At 35.3% G+C, this 23684-nt stretch overlaps 1 protein-coding gene across 1 annotated transcript in view; it reads left to right on the top strand.

Annotated features, from left to right (window-relative positions):
- Slc2a13 (solute carrier family 2 member 13) overlaps positions 1-23684 on the top strand; it is a 339517-nt gene that overhangs the window by 199413 nt on the left and 116420 nt on the right. Inside the window, exon 5 of the mRNA XM_046436201.2 lies at positions 20311-20474. Coding sequence (XP_046292157.1) covers positions 20311-20474 — 164 coding nt within the window. The remainder of the gene's footprint in view (positions 1-20310; positions 20475-23684) is intronic.

Genomic DNA, 23684 nt, shown 5'->3' with positions numbered 1-23684 from the left:
TTCATGCACAGCTCAAATAATGTCTCATTTCTGAACTTCGCTGCTGTTCTGATATAGATATAAATATAGATATCATAAGATGGCTATACAAGTTACAAGCTCATGTTTTCCCTCTAAGCAAAAACCAAAATTGAAAGTTAGAGTTCATGAATTTGTTTTTTGCCATGTACCCCTGTGAATCACATATGGAGGCCTCTCGGGATCTTGACATGAGCTTCCTCTATCCTATCTATCCCCTCAAAACAGGACCAAGAGCGATATTTTCCAAAAGTGAGATGAAGAGGTCCTGGGAGACCAAAAGCACAACAAATGCTTATCGTTCCCATTACCTCTGCCACTTAAGAATCACTGGTCCAGCTGAGAAATTTTATAGCTATTTTTGTGTGCCTTTTGGGAAAGTTTACCCTAAAGGAGTTTTATGTATCTGGCACAGTATTATGATGAAAAGGGTCCATAGATTAGGTCCCACTTCTGAAACCCTCCTTTCATATTCTTAAGTCTTATATGTAAATGTATAGTGGAATAGATGCCATATCTCAGTCCAGAATATGTTTCATACTTTGTGTAAGTAACTAGAACTTTGCCTATCAGATAAATTTAGATTTTAGCCTTATTTTTCCATCTAAATTTGCTAATTTACTGGGCATGGTCATGCACACCTATAATCCCAGTAATTTAGGAGGCTGAGGCAAGAGGATTTCAAGTTCAAGGCCAGCCTCAGCAATTTATGGAGGCCCTAAGTAACTTAGCAAGACCTTGTCTCAATTTAAAAAACAAAGAAACAACAAAAAAAACAAAACAAAACATTTTTTTAAGGGACTGGGGATGTGGCTTAAAGGTTAATCACCCCTGGGGTTCAGTCCGCATTACCAAATAAATAAATAGAAATCACTAATTGAACTCAAATTATTACTTTATTCCTATTGTCTTTTGATTTTTGTCTCTTTCTCTAATTATTCATTTTCTAAGCACAGTAATTTAACTTCCCATCCCTTTGAAGAAAGGAAATGAGCTTTTTATGAACAGTTGTTTCCTAGAAACTGTCAACCTTTCATATGCAATTCAGGAGGGAATAAGATGCAGAGTCCATAGGCATTGACCTCATATGATAATTTATTTCCCAATTGCTTGTTTCTTTGAGTTTGAATAAGAAACCAGTGTGCAGTTTACCTCATTCATAGTATATCTCTAAAACCATGAACTAAATACATGTAAAATTATTTCAATTCCATTATATCTTTTTTTCTTTCTATTAGTCTATAAAGGTATAAATAAGTTCATGCTAACCTCTATCTCTAAAGTGTTAAACCTACTAGAAACATGTTTTTTTTTTTTTTTTTTTTTAGATTTCATTTTGGTGATGAAAACAATATTCCCTGTGATTTTAAGTAACCTTGTAGATCTTAAAAACATGAGATCTGTAGTATATACCAGAGGTTAAACCACCATTTAATTTATTGCAAGCAATATGAGCAGCACCTTGAAATGATACTGTATACCTGTAGGGAGAAAAGAGGACACATTTCCAATTTTTATAATGGTTTTTCTCTGGTGCATGCACACATTTTTTCCATTTCTTTTCCTTCTCTCCTGTCCGTTTTGTTCCTTTCATCTTTTCATTTTATACACAAAGAAAAATAACATATTAAACATTCTGTTTAAATATCCTGAATGTGTAATATCACCCATTTGCACATTTAATTCTTTCATGCTGAGAGAATAACCAAGAGAGATGTAAACAGTGTGGGTGCCTCTGGTTCCATTCCATGAACATATGCCCTAGATTGAGTGAAATGGGAAATTGCAATCTGCGGTTTCCTCATGAGGTCTCAATTCTCTGTATGTCTCTCATAGTTTGAGTATCATGCTGATTTGAGTGTGATTCCTCAATTTAAAGATACAGATGTTACAGATAAAATGGCCCTAAAAACAAACCAGCTGTTTTACCTGGTGCTTTGATGAAGAAATAGTAATCCAAGCACCAGTGATTGTGGGGGATGTTTGCTGACTACTGTGGAGCTATTGAGCTGCAGAATGTGGTATGTCAGTCCTCGAATGAATATGCAAATACTATTTATTGTTATTGTGGTAAATCGAAGAGTTTTCTGATGTAATTGTGAGATCTTTAGAACCTAAACATATCCACTATACTGTATTCATTACTATCATCTCCTCCTCCTAATGATTTGGACAAACAAGTTTGTGAGGGTCTTATCTTATATTTTCATTAGAGTTTCAAGTTTTCATTGGTTCTTTTCTGTGTAGTAATTTGATAATAGATATCACAGTCTTAAAAAGAAACATTTGACCTATGCATCATATCCACTTCTAGAAACTTCTTCTAATGGAATATGCCTACAAATAGAAAAAAAAAGTACGTGTTATACAAATATGTTCACTGCAGAGCTTTATATGAGAATAAAAATCAGTATCTATATTCTCAACAATGATGGATTATTAAATTTAATAATGCCTCCTCAATATAATAGCGTGCTAGTCATTAATAATAGTTGCTATGATTAATTACAGCTAATGTCAAGTGTTTACTCTGTGCCAGGCATATAGTAAACTCACATGTATATACATATACATACATATACAAGTCTTATAACAAAAATGCAAATAATGATAGGAAGTGAAAGAGGGAAGAGTGGTTTTTAATAATATTTGGTAGTTTCTAATTTCTCTACAATGAAAATATTATATTTGGTCAATTAATTAACAATTCTCTAACTGTGCCATTGGTCATGTGTGTCTATTTTAATAAAAGTTTATACTAATTAATAAAATAAAACATTTCCTTCCTCGCCACATAATCCACATTTCCCATTCTCAAAAACTGAATGTGGCTGGTTCCTGCCAGATTGGACAGAGAAGATATAAAACATCCCATCCTCACAGGCAGTTTTGGGCAGCAGCGCTGCCCAGCCTGGCATTAGAGGTTGTAGTCCAGCAGATATTCCCTGTGGAAACGTCACAACAGCTTCACCTTATTACTGCTTTCAGCCATGGGACAGCTGCATCTCTTCCCTACATACTTGAGGCAGGAGTTGGGAATTGTCCTAACAGTTTTCTATTAAGCAGGGATCTTGAGATCCTGAAATTGGGAGCTCCATTTGGGTTTATCTTATAGACAGTCTGTGCAGCCTGGCGCAGCAGAGCTGTGTTCTTCTAAAATGCTTACTCTATTTTAACCCGCCTCAGCCAAAGGCGTGTTGACTTGCACATCCCCTTTTTCAACAGATGGAACTCTTGCCTCCCAGAAAGAATGACCAAAGCCACATTTCTTACTCCAGAGGCCTTTTAGTTCACAGGAATACTGATAAAGGAATAACTATCAATTGGTATCAGTTGCTTGCCCTCAGGAAAAGAAGCACTGAACTGAGGTTAGAACTCATTTGTCTCCTCTTTGGTACTTTTTTCATCACATTCTTTTAGGTTAAAAGTTAAAAGAATTGAGGATATACCCTTAAATTCCACTCTACATTCTAGGAAGTTGAAATTCCCATGCATGAGGAAAGGGCATGCATTTTTGCCTTGCTTGTAACTTGATTCTAACAATCATAAAAATTGCAAATATTTTTGTCTCATTATTGGTAAAATAATTTCTCCATAAAAGCATATACGACTTTTTAAATCTTGATTATGTAAAAACTGGCAATAAATAGTAAATAGGTTATATTATAAAATACTTGAAATCTTTAATTTCTAAAAACTTGAAGGATATTGATATTTAACTCCATTGAGCACTGTTATGTTCTTCTTGAAATTAAATTGTGTTTTGGAAAATAACATCTGCAGTTTAGTCACATCCTGAGGGGCATTCAGCAGAGGCAGACCCACCTCCTGTTAGAGTTCTGCTGCTGCTGGTTGGGGTTTCATCTTTTTCCCTGCAGGATGATTCATGGTTGTAGGAGTTCAAAGCACATATATGAAATTCATCTTGCTAATTTCCTTGTAGCAGTGGTTAGATGGTTCTTGTGAGCATTCCATAATTTCATTTCTATATCTTCCTTTCCTTTTTCCTTTCTTTCTTTCCTTTTTCTTTCCACTTTCTCTCCTTTATCTTTCTCTTGTCTCCCTGCTTCATTCACTAATCTTTGCACCTGTTTTTGTTGTTGTTTTGTTTTTTAACTGCTAGCTGCCACCTATATTCACCCCTTTGGATTGACCATGGACTTAATAATTGCTGACGCAAAGTTGTTTGCCTTGACTTTTAAAAACAAATATATTAAAAGTACCCCCCCCCAATAAGTTTAATTTTATTTTTTCTTCTAATCATTTCAATGTTGGAATTTTTTCTTTTTCATGTATATTTGGTCTGGGTTTAATCACCCCAATATTAAGGCTAAATTACTTCAAGGGGACAAAGTTTTTCATAGACTAAAAGGCTACACTTATTCCTTTTTAACATTTGTTTTCTTACTTGAGTAAATCATTAAAGATGTTAGTAATTTGATTATCTGAATGTTGATTATGGATCTGAGAAAAAATTTATAGAAAACATTGTTTTCTACTGTGATTCATCACGTTTATGATCTATTAAGCAGATTCATCTTGTGGGGTAACTGATGTTCAGTGAGTTAGAATTGTGCACAATAAAATAAAATAAAATTTTAGTTCTATTTTAAGGTGACCATGATTTTTATTGACCTCAAAGCTTTCAAATTCCATTTTCAGTTCAGTTTATTAATCTATTTCTATATGAAAAGCCCTTGTGACATAAAACTTCTAGCAGAAGCCTGGAGTGGCCATGTTTGCCAAATGTTTGCAAAGACATTTGGTAAAATCCACTAAACATTTGCTAAGATATTCTGACTCCTTACCAGATGTACTAAAATGTTTAAAAATAGATTACTTACTTTTTATTACACTGATTTAAAGCATTTACATTACTAATGCATTAGTTGTAGTCATTTATTTATTGTTCAGTAAATAGAATGAATTCATTTTTTCAATTTTGTGACTTAAAAATTGAAACATTGTGGCTGCTTTACTATAGTATGCTGATTTTAAGTCCTCTGGGTATAGACCAAGGAGTGGGTTAGCTGGGTCAAATGGTGGTTCCATTCCAAATTTTCTAAGGAATCTCCATAGTGTTTTCCAGATTGGTTGCACCGATTTGCAATCTCACCAGCAATGTATGACTGTGCCTTTTCCCCCACATCCTTACCAACATTTATTGTTGTCTATATTCTTAATAACTGCCATTCTGACTAGAGTGAGATGAACTCTTAGAGCAGTTTTGATTTGCATTTCAATTCACAGTAGCTAAACTGTGGAAGGAACCTACTATTCAATAGATGAATGGGTAAAGAAACTGTGGTATATATACACAATGGAATATTACGCAGCATTAAAATACAGTAAAATTATAGCATTTGCAGGTAAATGGATGGAGTAGGAGAATACACTAAGCAAAGTAAGCCAATCCCCCAAAACCAAAGGCTGAATATTCTCTCTGATAAGTAGATGCCATCCATGAAGGGGCCTGGGAAAGCATGAGAAAAATGAAGGAACTTTGGGCAAAGGGTGGGGAGGGAGGGAGGGGTTTTGGGGGGCAGGAAAGATAGTGCAGAGAGATGGATATCATTTCCCTAGGTACATGTATGACTACACATATTGTGTGATGTTACATTGTGTATAATCAGAGAAATGTGAAGATGTGCTGCAATTGTGTACAATGAATCAAAATGCATTCTGCTGTCATATATACTTAATTAAAATAAATAAATTAATAAAAATTGAAACATTCTTTTCATTTAACAGAATCTGAACATACTATTTGTGGACTTAAATTACAAAAAAACAAAAAAAATTTTTTTTTTAAATCCAACTAGCAAGATATTCAAAAATTAAAACTGGATCCAGGATACCATTCACAAACGCACACTTAAAAAAATTATATAATTTTTATTGCACAAAAGATCAGTTTTCTTACTTAGAATTGCTTTTCCTACTTTTAATCATGACTTTTATTTTTATTTAAAAAAGCTATACATTTTTAAATGAATACCTTATTTTCTATAAATATATGTAGATAAAATGAATTTATGAAAAATATCAACCCACTACATAGAACACTGCTGAGCATTTTCCTAGATTTAGGAAATAGACTATATTTATTGTGGCTTTTATCTCAATAATATGGAAATATCTTATTATAATTTAGAGTAGATTAAACCAAATTATAATATCAAAGTTAGAATCTACTTAAAATTTTAAATTTTATTGCTGATATATGGGTTGGTAAATTGTTAATATAAGTGTCAGGGTTTGTATTCTTTTGTTCTTTGCTCAATGATAATGTTATCCTACAACCTTGGTTTATAAACAGAGGCAGAAAATGTAATATGACTTTGGTCTTTATATCTTTGCTTTTCACTTGCTGTCTTTAGAGAGAAATTTTTGTCTTCTCTGTCACAAAGGACTTTTATGTCATTATTTTGAAGCTTGTGATATTTCTTATTTTTTTTTAAAAAATGGCTGGGTTTGTTTTCTATTTATTAATTGCTTGTTTGCTGTGGTTGTGTTTTTAGTGGCAAACTCTAAATTCTCTATGAGAATACTTTTAAAAATTGGTGTACTTACTTACTGTGCTCAATTTATCAGGAAAAAAGAAAACAGTGAGAATGAAAATAAGGATTAAAGTAAAAAAAAAGGTGGGGGGGGGCTTCCTTTTGACTAACATTTCTCATAGCCTCAACAGTTGTGCAGATAAGTCACAATGATAACATCATAAACAGTACAGTTCCATAGTAGGTCCTCTGGGTCTGCTACAGGGAGCAATAAAGCCACACACATTAGCTCTTCTCCCCATAAAACCTGAGTAAGTTGAAAGGATGAGAAACTGTGACCTTGCCAACTTGTTTCAAGTCATGCAGGTTAAGGAGATGGGGCTAGCCACAGCCTTACTCATTACAGAAGTGCAGCCATAGCTTTCTCTCTGCTCAGGCCCTTTTCCCACTTAGAATATAAATAGCATGCCTTATGTAGCAGTGGTGGGAATGTAAACCACAATAGAGTGCCTGCTCTTAGTTGATTTTCAAACTTTTGAGGCTAGATAGACCTGATAGATCGCCTCGTATAATTAAAGTCAAATTAATGTATGAATTTACAGATTTGATTTAACCACTAACAAACCATATTCATTATTCCCATAAGTGTTACTTTTCAATATAGGATTATTCTCTTCCTATGGTATTTTCAAATATTTTTAAAAAGAAAGAAAAAAGAACCTTAGACAACAAATAGTTGTGATCCAATCACTTACAAAAACTATAATTTCATAGCAAAGAATGGAAATGGTATCTGAATGTCTGAAAAAGCTATATTAATGTTGAGCGCAGATTGATTTTAGCAGTAATGTGGTTTATAGAATGAGCCTGGGTCTGAGCCCATCCCAAACACTAACCTCAAGTGAGTTCACAACTTCTTTAAGCCTCCAGGTTTCTAATATATAAAAATGCAGTAATGGTACTTATCTTAAAGATTATCAAGAGTAATAGGCCTGCAGAAAAGAATATCCATTAATTCCAAGTTCTTGTTTCAGTCTTCATTATAGAGTCCTTGAAGCAATGTATTTTCAGGACTCCTACAGTTCATTAGCTGAAGACGCAGAAGAGCTGAGACACAATCAGAAACACTCATGTGCTTTCTCAAGATACATCACAGACTCCTGACTTCTTTAGCCTAAACTATTTATGCTCTTCTTATGAAACAGGAACTGAAGACTAGTTTTATTCCTTCTGTGAAAGCATAGGCTCTTGGACTGAAAAGTGAAGGGAAGGCTGAGAGTTCAGTAGAGGAGCCAGAAGAGCAAAGAAGTAGAGATGCTGTAGTAATGGTCATCCCCACATGTAGCCTGGAGCTCAGTAGCCTGACTGAAAATGATGGGGGTGGGGGCAAGGGGAATAGTTGGTGAAGAGTTTAGATGTCTGGGCGTCTGAGACTGGCCAGGGCTGGTGCAATATATCTCTCTTGAGGGCAGTGTACTTCAAAGGTATCCCAGAAGACTGGCATCTTAAATACATTCTCAAATTCCACTAAAAAACAAAACAAAACAACAACAAAAAAAAAATACAAAGCAAAACATTACTTTTGAAACTTTGAGAGATTTTCAGTCAGTAATTTCCAATGTTGTTCAAACTTTAAAAAGTATGAAGAAATTAAAGTTACTCAAAATCTCACCTCCCAAAGATGACTGCAAACTCCTAATTGTGCATCTATACTGAAACTTACAAAATTAAAATCACATACTATGTTCCAGTATATAAATGTTTTACTTACTATTAGTGTGGTACTATTTTTTCATGTTGTTACCTATTATCTTGAAACATGTCCTTAATATCTATGTAGAATTATTTTGGCTAGGCCTTAATTTTGTTAACCAGTCCTAAAATGCATGGTATCAGTGTATGTATAGTTTTCTGTTGTTGCTTCAAAATATTGCAAATTTTAGTGACTAAAAAATTCACTGGGGCTGGGGATGTGGCTCAAGTCGTAGAGCTCTTGCCTAGCATGCGTGAGGTACTGGGTTCAATTCTCAACACCACATAAAAATAAAAAATAGATAAAAAAGATATTTTGTCCACCTAAAACTAAAATAAATAAATAAATTTTTAAAAATTTTTAGAGATTCACAAATTTATTATCTGACAGTCCTGTGTGTCAGAAATTTGGCACAGGTCTTAGTGGGCTGTAAGCAGGAGTTGGCAGGGGTGCAATCCAGTGTGGACATTATAGGCGCTAATTTATTTCCTTACCTTTTCTCCCTTATAAAAGCCTCCCAGGTTTCTTTGTTATGTCCACTCATGAGTGACAAGGATAAACATGTTTCTTAGCTCCGGGTTCATGCTTCTCCTCTCAACACAGGTGATATTGTCACTTCTATGCCTTTCTTGCCAAGAAGAAAGAAAATCTAGAAACTTTTTGTAAACTAGTATTTAGGTTAAATGTAACAATGGCCTTCGCAACAGAACAGTTAGTTACTTTTCCATGGAGTTAGAATAACTAACCCAGATGTCAGCAGTGGTCACTGGAATAGAAGCATCTAGATGGAAAAGAAAGTCTGCCGATGGGTACTTAAGGAAAGCTGAATATCTAATAATTCCTTGCCCTACCATTGATTGCCATAATAAAGAGGGAGCAGACATCTTCTCAGTCATTTGCAAAATGACTCTCTTTGTTGTTTACATTCTCCTGATAAGCCTGCTCCTTGAGTGTATTTTCACTAGAGCTCTCAATGGAGAGGAGAGTTTAGATGTCTGGGCATCTGAGACTGGCCAGGGATGGTGCTATATATCCCTCTTGAGGGCAGTGTACTTAAAAGGTATCCCTTTAACAGACTGCCTGCCCATCTGCCCATCTCTCGGGGTCTCTTTCTAACTAATTGCTTTTATGGTTGTTTTGTTTTATGAAATTCACTATCAGTGACAACTTATTCAGCAGCATAAGTGCTAAGCTAAAGACTTTATAGAAATGAAAATACTTTCTATTTAAAAACAAGTAAAGCAGTAAATATAAATGAGGGTTCATGTTTTGCCCTGTATGTAGAGTGAATAAAATGAATAAGAACACTTCACAGTCTCTTAGGAACCCTATGTTATTGTGAGAATGGAATATAGAGCTTTTCCGAGGAGCTAGTTGCACCCTAAAATGCTTAGTATTGTCTCTTTTCAAGTTTGCGTCCCATAGGGTGTTTGCACTGATTGAATGATATATATGCATAGCACATCTGGATACCACATGGCATTTAATAAGGGCCAATAGATGTTATCTCTCCATTTCCTTTTTTATCATGGGATGATTTCTTCCCTTATCCTGACCCTAAAATTGAGTCTTATGGACTCAAAAAAAGCTCAGTAAATGTTAGTTATTTTTCTTGTTGTTTTTCTAGTCCATATTTTCCAATGACACCGCTTTATATTTTCATCATAAGGAACAGGGATGAAAAAAGCATTTCTGAAATCGATTTTACACACACAAAGAGAAACAGAGTTAAGACAATACAGTTAATTTGGACTTAGAAAAATGTTTAATTCAAAAGTATTTGCTTAATTTTCTTTTTTTCCCTTTTGTTTTGCAGAATTAGCTAGATGATTCAGTTGCTTCACTGTGATATCTTAAGAATTAAAATTCATACCCTTCATGCAGTACTCCCTCAATACATGTATGCTTTTCTTCTTCAGGTCATTTTTTCATGTGTAAACATGAGAATTTTTTTTCTGTCATCTGTGAAAGGTTCTTTAGTTTTGCTAATAATGGAATAAGCAGGTCCTGGTGCTGCATGTGTGCACTAGAAATGAACCAAGTACAATTTTAGGGCTTTCCGTTTGAACATCAAAGGGCACAGTGCTGTCAGTGTGCCCACATCAAGCTAGCAGCTTAATTCACTATTTAATAATACATCGGTATGTCAGGCCTCCCTTTGCAGTTTCTTTCCCCAGGGCTATTATAGCTTAACTGGTTCCTCTGCTATTAAAAAAATTGATCAGCTTTCTTTCTATTACATTTGAAAGAGGAAAAATAAGATTTATCGATATTAATTTTAAAGTCTTTATTCACTTTACTCACCCCCCTTTTTTCCCACAGTTTGAGAGAGTGTAGTTAAATATACAGAAGGACGATAGGTGGTAAAATAAACGTTAAAATTGGTGACTTAGGAAGTAGGTCAAAGTAGGAATACATGGTTTCTACACAAGAAACTTGCTATAGAGTAAGTAGGGGCTGTACCAACGGGGTCACAAAGCCTGTCCTTTTCAAAGTGGTCTTGGAATGACCAAATTCCTTTAAAATCTATCACAATCCTGGATGTGAGGGTAAAGATGGACAGAGGATGGTCAACTTAATTTTTCATTTGTTAACAATCTGCAAATCATTCTTGTTTCATACCAAAGTCTGAGATCCATGTTGCTCTAAACATTTTAGCAGCCAATACAAAAAGGAAGAGGTGTTGTTCCATGATTCAGTGTGTCTAAGGTAGAGACAGCTCACTTGTCTCATTGATCATAAGCATTACCTTATGCTACTAGGAACGATTTCTCTCTGGGTGCTTTGGTGGTGGTACATACCCTTTAATACTTGTGTATTCTTCTCATAGAAAATCGATTCTAATAATCTAAACTCATAGGTATACGTTTCGATACTTACGATAGTTAAACCATGCCATGCAATCCTTCTATACACTTTATAGAAAAGAGAGTCAGGAAAAAAATGTGCCAAATATAGAATATTTGCTACAGGAAACTCTCTCACTCCTTCTTATAGTACTTGGTTACAGTTACACACTCTCCTTCACCTCTCACTTCTTTTCTCTAAGCCCCCTCTTCATCAGGGTGGAGAGTAAACATTAAATAATTCCAAGTTAGAGAAGTCATTCTAAAAAACCTTTAAAGGAGCATTAAAGAAACCTTTGGGAGCTGAGAAATTTTAATGACTTTTACAGCATCCTTTTCCCCAGGGGTGCATGCTACCAGACTCAGTTTTTCTGCTGCATGAACTCTGTGGGTAGAGCTCCCCTTCTGTTTTATCCCAGATCCCCTCCATCAAAGGTACTTCTTTAACACTATCTCCACTCAGATAATTGTCACCTGCTATGAAATCAAAACCAAGAATTTTCTTGCTGGCTCTAATGTCCATTTCTGCCACTACAGTTTTTCTAGTTAGTAAATCAAATAGGCATTTATCATCCAGATTATGACTTGCATATCCTTTGTCCATTCCCATTCTCCTGTGTGTCATTTTTGTCTGAGTTTAAATGTTCTCCCCAACTAAACTACACAGTAAACAGCATCTTGAGTTCTTTGCCTCTTCATAGATTTTCAGAACTGGAATGTGGGAAACAACCATGTGGCTAACTGGAATCACTGGCAAGCTGTTTGGATGCTTAAACAGTTAATTACTACCCTCATGTTCCAGCTGCACCTTGCCTTACTGCTCTCACAGAGCACGGCCCATTGTTGTGCTGCTTTTGTGTGATGGACAGTCTCCCTCAGTAGAATGCTAAGTCCAGTCTTCCCCAACAATTCCCATGTTTTAATCAGCTTTGCACTACTGTGACCAAAAGAACTGACAAGAACAGCATAAAGGAGGAACATTTTATTTTGCCTCATGGTTTCAGAGGTTCATTCCATCCATGGTTGGCCAGCTCCATAGCTCTGGACCCAAGGTGATGCAGAACATCATGGCAGAAGGAAAGCAGCTCAAGACATGGCAACCAGGAAGCAGAGAGATATCTGCTCACAGGGACAAAATATAAACAACAAAGGCAGGCCCCCAGTGACCTACCTACAGTCACCACCCAGCTTAGGTTAAGGCTCTTGTAATCCAATCATTTCACCTGGAAACATTCTTATATTGTCTCACACATGAGCTTTTGTGGGATACCTCATATCTAAACCATAATACCATCTTTTTTATTTCCTTCCACTGTGATGGTGCATATCAGTCTATTATGCACTTATTTCTCTTTAAAAAGTCTGTTGCCATCACCATGTCTAAATATTTGTTGAATTGGGTAGTTAAGACAGGATTATTAGCATGTCTTATTTGTAGTATGTCAGCACCAGGAGGTAAAGGGCATGGTTTATTCTGTTGAACAAAATACTGAGTCTGGCAAAGGGAAAAAAAAAAGGTCTCTCTGAAGACAAACATACAATGTGAGTTTCTCATGATTATTTTATTTCCTTAAAGTAATATTATATTTAGTTTACAGAGTTGGAAGCTAATTGTGCTTGAATATAATGTATAGCATATTCTAATCTACAAAATTTTAATACACAAAAATTTAAGAAATGTGTGTTTATGGAAAATGGGAAACATAAAGAAGAAAAGTCATACCTTAATCTCACCACTTTGAGATTATCTGTCTGATATTTTGGTTTATTTATTTTGCCTTTAATTAAGTGAGATTCTGCCCTTGCATACTTTTGTACTTTGCTTTTTTCCTCACTTCATTCTCATGCTCCTGATCTATTTTCCCAGTTTGTGATTCCACAAGAGATAGAGTTATAAATAATGTGCATAAAAGTACATATCTTTGCATAATCACATTCTTTGTGACCGTGCTCTAAAATGTTTTTATATAGAATAAAACATTCTTGCAAACTTTTTTACTCATGAATGTTCAAGGCTGTTAGCGCTTAAAATAAAATATCATTTTATTCCCTTTGAAGTCAGTCCTAAGAGCAATATTCTTCCTGAAACAAATGCCATGACCTGCCCTTTTTTTTTTTTCCCCCTTCACACTCAGGCTCTTAAACTTCCTGAGAAGAATTTTAAATAGACTGTCACCTTTGCTTTAATGAGGGGTTAGATGGGCACAACTTGAAACTAAGTACATAATAAAATGATGGAAAGAGGAGTTTGTGTCCGTGTTAGCATAAAAATTAAGTCATAGGTAATCTGTGTGTATTTGTGGGTATGTGTGGGTGCATAGGCTACTAGGAATTGAACCCAAGAGTGCTCCTACCACTGAGCTACAACTCCTGACTTTTTTTTTTTTTTTTTTTTTTTTGCTGTTTCAAGACAGAATCTCACTGAGTTACAGAGGCTGGCCTTAAACTTGAGATCCTCCTCCCTAAGCCTCCTTTGATATGGAGTCATTTTTAAAGTGGTTTTCCAGCGATCAGGGCACCTGGTAACTCAAAGTGGCCAGTGAAGTGGGAAGGAGTATAGCTAAATGAGGATGGGGATGGAAGTGGAGAGTGCATTGGAAGCATTCAGGACATAGCCCTCTACCCTTGTCCTTTTTATCCCTCTCCAAGGAACTTTTTTATTTTTTTCGCTAAACCCTCTCGATTATTTGAATACTTTATTCTTAACATTATTATAATTATTTAAGAAGTTTAAAAATTGGACAGACTAAAATTCACTTAGTGTATCTTAATTATATGCCTAAAAGGTAAAGCTTTGATACATGAATTATATTTCAATAAAGATATAGGGGCCTGGGGTTGTGCCTCATTGGCAAAGCACTTGTCTCACACATGTGAGGCACTGGGTTTGATCCTCAGCACCACATAGAAATAAACAAATAAAATAAAGATATTGTGTCCATCTATAAGTAACTAAATACATACATACATACATACATAAACAAACAAACAAACATACACGGTCAAAGAGGTAGCAGGGTCACATCCCATTCATTTATTAAAATAAACATTAGTAAGTGTCTAAAATGTAGTCATAAGCCTGCTTCCACATTGATTTTCTTACATAAACACACTTATATTGTCATATATGAATTTTAAATTTTAGTTTCTTTAAAACAGAACAAAAACTAAAACATAACTTTTGAGAAGAAAAGCAAGGACAGAATCTTCCTAGACTTTCACATTTTATCTCGATTTTTTTAAGGTTGTGTTATACAGTTTTAATAACTTATCTTTCTTGACTCTTTCCCAAAATTAGGGTTTTGTTTTTATTACAACTCTTTTAATATGTACAATTTATTGATTTATTTATTATGTTTTAAAATAATTGCAGTAACAGACATAAACAGGTTTGGCAACAGTCTCTCTGAATTTGATATCTATGCAGCTCAAAAAATGGCAAGATTTGAGCCTGTGTGAAGCCCTAAACACTGAGTTCTCCTAGGAAGTATATTTTAGGGAAAGAATTACTAGGATTATTTGGAAAACTGATGAATTAAAGGTCACATTAGAGAACTTCTTTCATTCTTAGTAATACTTAAAGGAAGGTCTGTGATCTAGTTGTGCTGGATGAGACAAGTTAGTGATCTTTCCTGATTTTTCCAAAAGGATAAAGCCAGAACAAGTGGGCTAGTTTCTTAGGTGGAGTGTATGGTCATGCTGGGAAAGGTCAGGAGCTATCTCCTTAGAAGTTACTTTGGCACATTTCTTTTTCTTTTTCTTCCTAAAACACTAATAAAATCATCTAAATTTTGAAGGTTTTTTTTTTTGTTTGTTTTGGTAATACATTAAAAGTTAGTTATATTAGTGTTATATTAGTAATTATGTTCTGAGGATTACGATGATTTTTGCATCATTGTTTGATTTAAGAACAGCATGATAGGGGCTGGGATTGTGGCTTAGTCACAGAGTACTTGCCTCACACTTGTGAGGCACTGGGTTCAATCCTCAGCACCACATTAAAAATAAATAAAATAAAGATATTGTGTCCATGTATAACTAAAATATATTAAAAGAAAAAAGAATAGCATGATAGAGTTCACTAGTATGTTACCTCAAAACACATGTCTATGTGTATTCCTAATTTTTACTATTTTATTTTCGGTTTTATATCTTGCATCTAATCATGTACAAGGTGGATTTTCTGTGTAAAAAATACGTGAAAACATGTTTAAACATTTTAAAATGATTTTTTCTGCATTGGTTAAAACATTTTTCTCTTAAAACCATTCATGTGTTTTCCATAGTTACCTATGTTTTGACTGTATAACTTAGAAATATAATTTACTTAAAAGAACTTTTATTAGGATGACATTTTATATACTGTAGTCAGTGTGCCTTGGTATGTAGTATAAATGTATTTTATAATACTGGGAGCTCTTAAAAGAGCCAAAAAAAAAAAAAAAAACCCTCATAACTTAGATAATGGAAATCTCCAAGGGCTTATGTTTACTCAACTACTCTGTAAATTCTAGTCTTCTCATTTAGCTTGGCCTCTATCCCACTGTGAACATGACCCATAAGACTGCTGAGTAAGGCAAGGTTAGTAGATGACTATTTTGAAGTTTCTAGAATACTGCTCAAACATTACACCTGTGTGCCCCATAAATCAAACTATTTGTGACTAAATTTCAGCAGTTAATTTTACCTACTTAACTCTCACTGTCAGGATGAGTATGTTCCATATCCCTTTTATTCATGATATTAAAGTCTTTATAATTTCATGCCAGTAAAGTTTTGTCTTTTATTTTGTAAGACAGTTAAGAGTGTCCTTTACTATCTTGCCTTGACTGCCATGAATTTTAGAGCTCTCTTCTAGTGGTTACGCAGCTAAAGTTTTCATGTGATCATCTTCTATGTCTCCTACTCTCTCCTACCAATCAACATTCATTACAGCACTTCTGTCAGGTAGTTTTTGATTATAAACATTCTTAATTCCTTTTTGACATTTTGCGGCAGACAAATCGAATAAATTCAACAATTACTGAGTGCCTGCTTCTTGCTGTTAAGCTCTGTAATATTGGCAGTAGTGGAAAAGGATAGGCGATGGTCTTAAGAAACCAAAAAATCAGCAATTCCTAGGAAATGCTTTGTTCGAACAGGAATTAATAGACGTATTTTGCTAGGCGCATGAGGTACCCATGTTAATTCTTTCATTTGTAGTTCAAAGTCATCATGAGGCTAAGTGATCATTACTGAAGCATACATATTTTCTAGGGCTATTATGTCTTAGATTTAAAATTTGAGAGTGGAAGCTGGGTATCTCATAGTTTCTGAGATAGCAGTGCACATACAATTCCAGTCTTTTCTGTTCCTAAGCCTCCACAAAGGGTTGTGGAGCTGGTCTCTGTGAGAACACACTTCTCTTAAGCCTTTCAACTTGGGGAGAGGTGGTTTGTTGGAGGGGACCAGAGGTTGCCTCAGGGAATCTCTAAAAAGATGATAGTGTGTCTGATCCATATTATGAAATGACTTTAAAAAGAGCAGGCATTCCTGCTTTGAGTCTAACAGGAAAAGAAAGCTTTGTTCAGTTGTTCATGTTGTTCTTTAATGAAGAAGGTTCTCTTATGCTTTGTGAAACTTTTGAATGCATACTCATTCCCTTGAAAATTCAGACTACTACATAAAGGTGTACAAGATGGTAAATAGTGATAGCCCATGACTTAAGCGATGGTATTGGCCAACCTTTTATGAAAACACTGAATTTTACACATATTAAAATATAAGTTAAACATATCTTTCTGCAATTCCATGACCTGACTTTTAAAATAAGGTTTGTGAATTATTCTAACCTAGATGTGTCATCCCTTGCCCTATAAAAGAGAATACAGTTGTTGCCTGATTTTTTCTGGAACTGATTGCCCTTTACATTGTTCTCATCTTTTATTACTTGCTTTCTCCTTTTAATTGTTGGCCTTTTGCTTATTTTATTGTTTACTAACACCTTTCCTGTGATAGGCAGAATAATGTCCCCCCGCAAAGATATATGGAACCTTTGAATATGTTCCTATGAATCTCCCCTCCCAAGGATCTCTAGAACCTATGGATATGCTGTGTTACTTGGCCCAGGGAAATTAAAGGTGGCAGACTGAATTGTATGTGTTCATCAGTTTACCTTAATTAGAGAGATTACCCCGGATTTTCTGAATGTGCCCATTGTAATCACCAGGGCCCTTAAATGTAGAAAAAGGAAACAAAGAGGAAGGCAGAGTGAAGCCACATGAGTGAGACTTGGGCAGGGGCCTGAGAATATAGGAAAACTCTAAGCTGGAAGAAGCCAAGGAAACAGCTTACCCCTGGATCCTCCAGAAAGGATTGCAGCCCTAATGATACCTTTGGTTTCTAACATCCACTGAGTCTCTTCAGATTTCTGACTTATAGAACTGTAAGATAGTAAATCTGTTGTTTTAAGCCAACAAGCTTGGGGTGATTTGTTATGGCAGCAATTTAAAAAAAAATACATTTACCGGTGTTAGAGAAAGGAAAATAAAGATAAAACTCGGGGTAGTTCATTCAAGAAAATCTTGAGGGTTGTAGTTGCACCTCAGCCCCACTCTCACCGTGTCCATCATCACAGATAATCTGCAGTGGCCAGTTGCTGCTCTGATGACTTGACATAGGCTTCAAGACTATATCCCCTGGGTACAGTCTGCCTCCACTCCACCCACTTGGCTTTATCATTGGGGCGATCTTTTCACAGAAGAGATTTCATCCTGTTATTTCTTTCTGAAGTCCATTTTGTGATCTTCCATTGCCTACAAAGTAAAGCCCAAACACAAAGCATTATATCCGAGCCCCTTCCACAGAAGCTTCTGCTACAATCCCTTGCTTACTCCTCTACTTTTATTTGTATTTTATGTTCAGACAAGGTAAAATGCTCAGGCTCTGTGAACCCAGCATGCTATTGTGCTCTTTTGTCTCTGAAGTACGTTGCCTCCTTCACCTGGGTTGCCTTCCTGGATTGTCATCTGGACTGGCCAACTCATGTGAATTTTTCAGTGCTTAACACAAAGATTAGATTCCCTGGAAAATCAAGGAACCATCCCATAAAATGAATCATTTTTTTTCCTGTCCTTTATGCCACACTATAATTTGTACATCTTGTGATATTAAAACCAGTTTGTTTCCATTTCATTCTCCAATTCTAAACTGAGTCTCTTGAAGGCAGCAACAGACTCTGATAGCATCTGTGGGATCTTATCACTCACGTAGCTTATACAGCAGGCACTCAATAAATATTCAGTGAATAAAGGATTATATTTCCTGGACAGCACACCACAGAGATGCCATTAGAATTCAGCTTTCTGAATCCCAGGACACTGTTTTTTTGCATTCTGCCTCTAAAACATTGGCACCACAAAAGGAGTTTTTTATACTTGTGTAATTTTTCATTTTAAATAAAACAGAAAATAACTTAGTTTGATACCACTACCATTTGTCTCCCCTAGCTGAACACTTGGAATTTCATGATTTTTATTATATCAAAATAAAAACATCAAACAGCCTCTGTGGTTTTAGGTTTTTTTTTTTTTTTTTTTTTTAATGACTCCTTTTCTAAGAATCGGTTTGTGCAGTGTATCTGTTTTTATTGCTAAAGCATTGGGGAGATTCTGAAATTTAGTAACACGGCAAGTATCAAATTATTTGGGCTTTAAAAATAATATTTGGATTATCTCTGAACCTATTTTCTGCCTTTTCAGGCTTGTTTTTATGTTAATTTCTTAGTGGTCACACATAGGTTTGACCTTTTATGCAGGCCTTTGTGAAAGTGCATACAGATTTGGAAGCTGGGATGGATTGGTATCATAGTTTTTATCATCACTTCACATTCTGACTGCAGAACATTCAGAATTTTCATGATGATGGGTGTGATTCCACTGGTAATTTCCTTTTTTAAAACAGTTGTCAGAATTCATATTCTGTAAAACTCATCATTCATGCTGCATAGTAGTTTTTAAGTGTGGTATACTATTTTTAAAAAAGGCATTTTTTTCTCAAAATGAATGAGTCCATGTTAATATTTCATGTAATAACCATCATTGCTAATTTTAGAAAGTAGTAAACAGAAGCCATTGATGTATCAATGAGACTTAAACATATTTAAAATAGATTTTACTTTTGAAGTACTATGGAAGTATTGATAAATATCTGGAAGCTACTGATTTTTAACTATGGAATATCCAGCTTGCTCTCACATATTGCTTGGATGTCCACTACTGTCAGGTGTGCATAAAGTGAACTTGTTTTAGGATAGCTTGAAATGCTAGGCAAAGCTGTGGTTGAGACTATGTATTTAGGATGTGAATTCTACATATTTCATCCTCAATCACTGGAAGTACTTATCTTTCTTTTCAGGTCAACTTAAAGTAATGAGCTTCTATAGCTACTGATATTTCTACCAGAAAAGAAATGTTCCATGGGAAACCTGTCATCCTTAAATGTGCCAGACGTATTTTCTGTTATGTACCAACAAACAGGCATGATGGTCTTTTAAGAACTAGTCTCCAGTGAACTCTTTTAGCACAAGATGAGTCTGCAGAGCTTAGTCATGCAGAATGTGCTAGAGACTTCACTTCACCAAAGACTCCACTTTCTAGGAACCACAAATCCATTCTCAAGTAGTCAGTTTCTTATCTCCTTACACAGTGCTAGATGTATCCTCACACAAACTTATTTCTTGTGTCTTCTTTGAAGAGATTCTTTACTTGTTTTATTTCTACCATTACATCGCATTTCTTATTATATGCTGTGAGTCATTTTCTTCTTTTAAGGACATTAATTCATTGCTGATTCATACCACAGACTTGGAGCTTATTGTTGATAGTTTTTGTCAAAGTACCAGCTGCTGCTGTCCCTAGTGGTGGGTAAGGTATGTTTCACTGAGGAAGCTTTCAGCCCTCTGTTCATTTGTTTAGGTGTCTTTTTTAAGGGGGGCGGCGGGAGGTAACAAAGTACAAAGTAAATATATCTAAACACAGTTTCTGTAATTGTGCTCCTTTGAATAACTGGTCTGAATTCCCTCGATAACTTGATGTTATTGCTGTATTAGCCATGATTTTCTTTTTATTTTTTGAGGTGGCTAAATCTTTTTCTGTCTGAATAACTTTGCTTCTTTGAATAAGCAGCAGCAATTGATTTATTCTTTGCCTTTCAGGTACTACAGTGCAACCATTCTACAGATGTCTGGTGTGGAAGATGATAGACTTGCAATATGGCTGGCTTCAGTTACAGCTTTCACAAACTTCATTTTCACATTGATAGGAGTCTGGCTCGTTGAGAAGGTGGGCCGACGAAAGCTTACCTTTGGTAGTTTAGCAGGTAGGTGCCTAGATGAAGAATTCAGTTTTAAACTTTTTTCTAATGATGACAGGCTTTTAAATGATAACATTGAAACCACTTCTGATATTGGTTTCTTTGACAAACAACATAATATGAGAGTAATAGACCAAAATAAAATAAAAATGAGAATTTGTTTGTTTTTTGATACAAGGGATCAAACCTTAAACCCGGGAGTGCTTTATCACTGAACTGTGTCCTCAGTCCTTTTATTTTTTGTTTTGAGGCAGAGCCTCACTAAGATCCTTAGGTCTTTAGGTGCTCTCTAAATTTTTGAGGCTGCCCCGAGCTTGTGATCCTCTTGCCTCATCCTTCCAGGAAAAAATAAGACCTTTGAATGAATGTTAAGATACAAGACTAGTTGGGCTAGGGATGTGGCCAACTAGCGCTCTCCTGGCATGGGTTCAATCCTCAGCACCACATAAAAATAAAAATAAAAATAAAGATGTTGTGTCCACCAAAAACTGAAAAATAAATATTAAAAAAAAATTCTCTCTCTCTCTTTCTCTCTCTCTCTCTCTCTCTTAAAAAAAAATACAAGACTAGAAACTAGATTGTAAGTAGGAACCAATTGTAAGAACAATATGGGTATACTGAGGGTAATATTTTTCTGTTATTTTTGGAGTTCAACTCAAAGGAACAGAAGTAAAAGGAATAATTATTTTTTGTTCTATTCCTTGTTTGAAAAATGTTATATTTGTGAACTGACTTTATGTTGTATTTTTAAGTTTGGAATTATATGGAAACAAATTTGAAGCATTTTTTTCCAAAGCTCTTTCAACAGTGAAATATTGGAACCATATAATTTTGTCACAAAGCAGGGACAAACTCTTTTTGTGTTTGATACAAGCCTAAATCCTAGGATAAGTTCTGATTAGTTAAGTGTGTTTTCTATGATGGCTAAATAAAGCAAAACCTTTCTTTTCTCACTTGTCTTTTGTGTTTAAATTCTGCCCATTTATTTCTTTTCTAAAATACAAAGGGCTGTTTCATATGACAAAAATGGGACCCATCTATGACATTTTCTTCACTGGATATATTTCATACTTTTTGAGATTTTTTTCAAATGTCCAAGCACTTTCTTTCTTGCCAATTAGCTGTACTCTAGTAGTGTTTTTAGAAGTGAAATTGGAGTTAAAAAGTACACATTTCCATTAAAATATGAAGTTTCTGGGGTAGCACTAAATTCTATTTTAACCAAATTATACCTAAAGTAATGATCTAATAGGACTGTTTCAGGCACTTGTCCCAGATTTTGATGAGAAAATACATTGTGAGTTCTAAACACTGTTACTGGGAATATATAACCTTCCTCCAGAAGGAAAAATACAGTGCTTCCACCTCCTGCCCTTACCTAAGCAGTGGGAGCCCTTAAGTCCAGTACTGTGAGCGAAGCTGAAGTATTAGTGCTGAGGCAAAGCAGAGATTGATTAGAGGCTCTGGTAATAACAATAGCCAAGATATACAGGGAAGCACAAGAGAAAGTAAAGAAGGGTGAGGGACAAGTGAAGGTTTAAAAAACATGTATAAAACCATGTGTGATGAAAGCAGAGGTGGTAAGCCTGGAACAAAAGACTAAGAAGAGGGCTAGGGATGCAGTTCAGTTGGTAGAGTACTTGCCTTGCATGCACAAGTGCTGGGTTCAATCCCCAGCACCACAAAAATAAAATAAAATAAAATAAAAAAGACTAAGGAGAAATCCTTTGGCTATCTTAGTCTAGAAAGTAGATGGTATGAGAGCACAGATTTTTACTTCCTGTAAGAAAAATATGTCTGACAATCAAAGCTGTCCACGATGAACTGGGCTATCTCATTAGGATGATAAACAACAACAACAAAATGGATTACCATCAGGAGTGTTCTGCTAAAAATAACACTCTTATGGTGTGCTGGAAATTGGATTTCCTGATACCTGGGGCTTAGGTCAACACTAAGAAGAGAAATAGCTGCTTTCAAAATTTTTAAATGGACTTTTTTCCTTTTTGATAGAACCCAATATATTGCTGCCTCAAGAGGTCTTTTTTTAAAAAATAGAATTTCAGTGCTTAAATTTGATGTTTGGCTTTGGAGATTTAGGGAAAACTGCTGAATTAACACTTTTTCTAGCAGCCTGTGCCTTCATTTGTTGCAGTCCAGCAATATACTTTCTTATCAATCCTGCAAAATTCTTGAGGCATTATTGGTACAGAGCTAGACTGTTTTGAGTCTAAAGTTTGTGATTTTAGGCAAAGTTCTATTTCCTCATCTGTACATGGGGATTAATTATCATTCCTGCTTTATGGAGTTATAAGGATTTAACACATTTAAAATACTCAGGATGCAGATAATAAAGTAGGGCATCTTAGCTATCACAGCATCATGAGTAACAAGAGTGACTCTGTTGTTTTATCCACACTTTGAAATAGCCTCCCCCTTCTTAATCCAGGGACTCACCTGGAAATTCATGTTTCCCTTCCCTGTAGGTCTTTTGCCCAGAGGGGTCCAGCAAGCATGCCTGACTCTTGAGAGGAAGTAGTAAGACATTCATAAGAAAGAAAAGACTAAAGACTTCATGGTTGTTTCTTCCCAGCAACATTTAGCCATTTTCCTTTTTCTCTTTTCTGACAAATCTGCCACCATCTCAGCTCTGACAGTTAAAAATACTTTACAGTCTGCAGACAGCCCCATCCAGAAGGCTTCTGACCTCCAGCTGTGTGGTCAGTAGATATTACAGTGGCTTAGGAGGCCTGGCTTGTTGTCACAGGTTTCCTCTTTTACCTGCACATATAGAGGTAAATGATGGCATTTGTGCAGTTTCCTGTTTGTAATTGTGGTTAAACAGGTCCACTAGAAGACAATAGCCAGTGCAAGTTTACACTTTGGGAAGGAGGCCTAATTAGCACTTGGCAGCCTTGTTAATTTGTACATTTTCCTCCAGGGTAAACCTCACAGTAGTTGCTTCTTTGACACTGTAATACCAGTTGATTCAGTGGATTTTTTAAAAAATTTCTTTGTTTGTTTTAATTGGTTATATATGGCAGTAGAATGCATTTATGCACTTTGATATCATACATAGATGGGATATAATTTCTCATTTTTCAGAGTGTACGTGTTGTACAATCACATTGGTCATGCAGTCACCTATATACATAAAGTAATAATGTCTGTTTCATTCTTCTATCCTTCCTATCCCTTTATTTCAATATTTTTTGT

Source organism: Marmota monax, unplaced genomic scaffold (genome assembly GCF_021218885.2).
Source record: "Marmota monax isolate L192 unplaced genomic scaffold, Marmota_monax_Labrador192_F-V1.1 WCK01_AAM20220418_F8-fsc00012, whole genome shotgun sequence".
In the NCBI taxonomy this organism is placed as follows: Eukaryota; Metazoa; Chordata; class Mammalia; order Rodentia; family Sciuridae; genus Marmota; species Marmota monax.
This window is presented reverse-complemented; position numbering and strand designations above follow the sequence as displayed.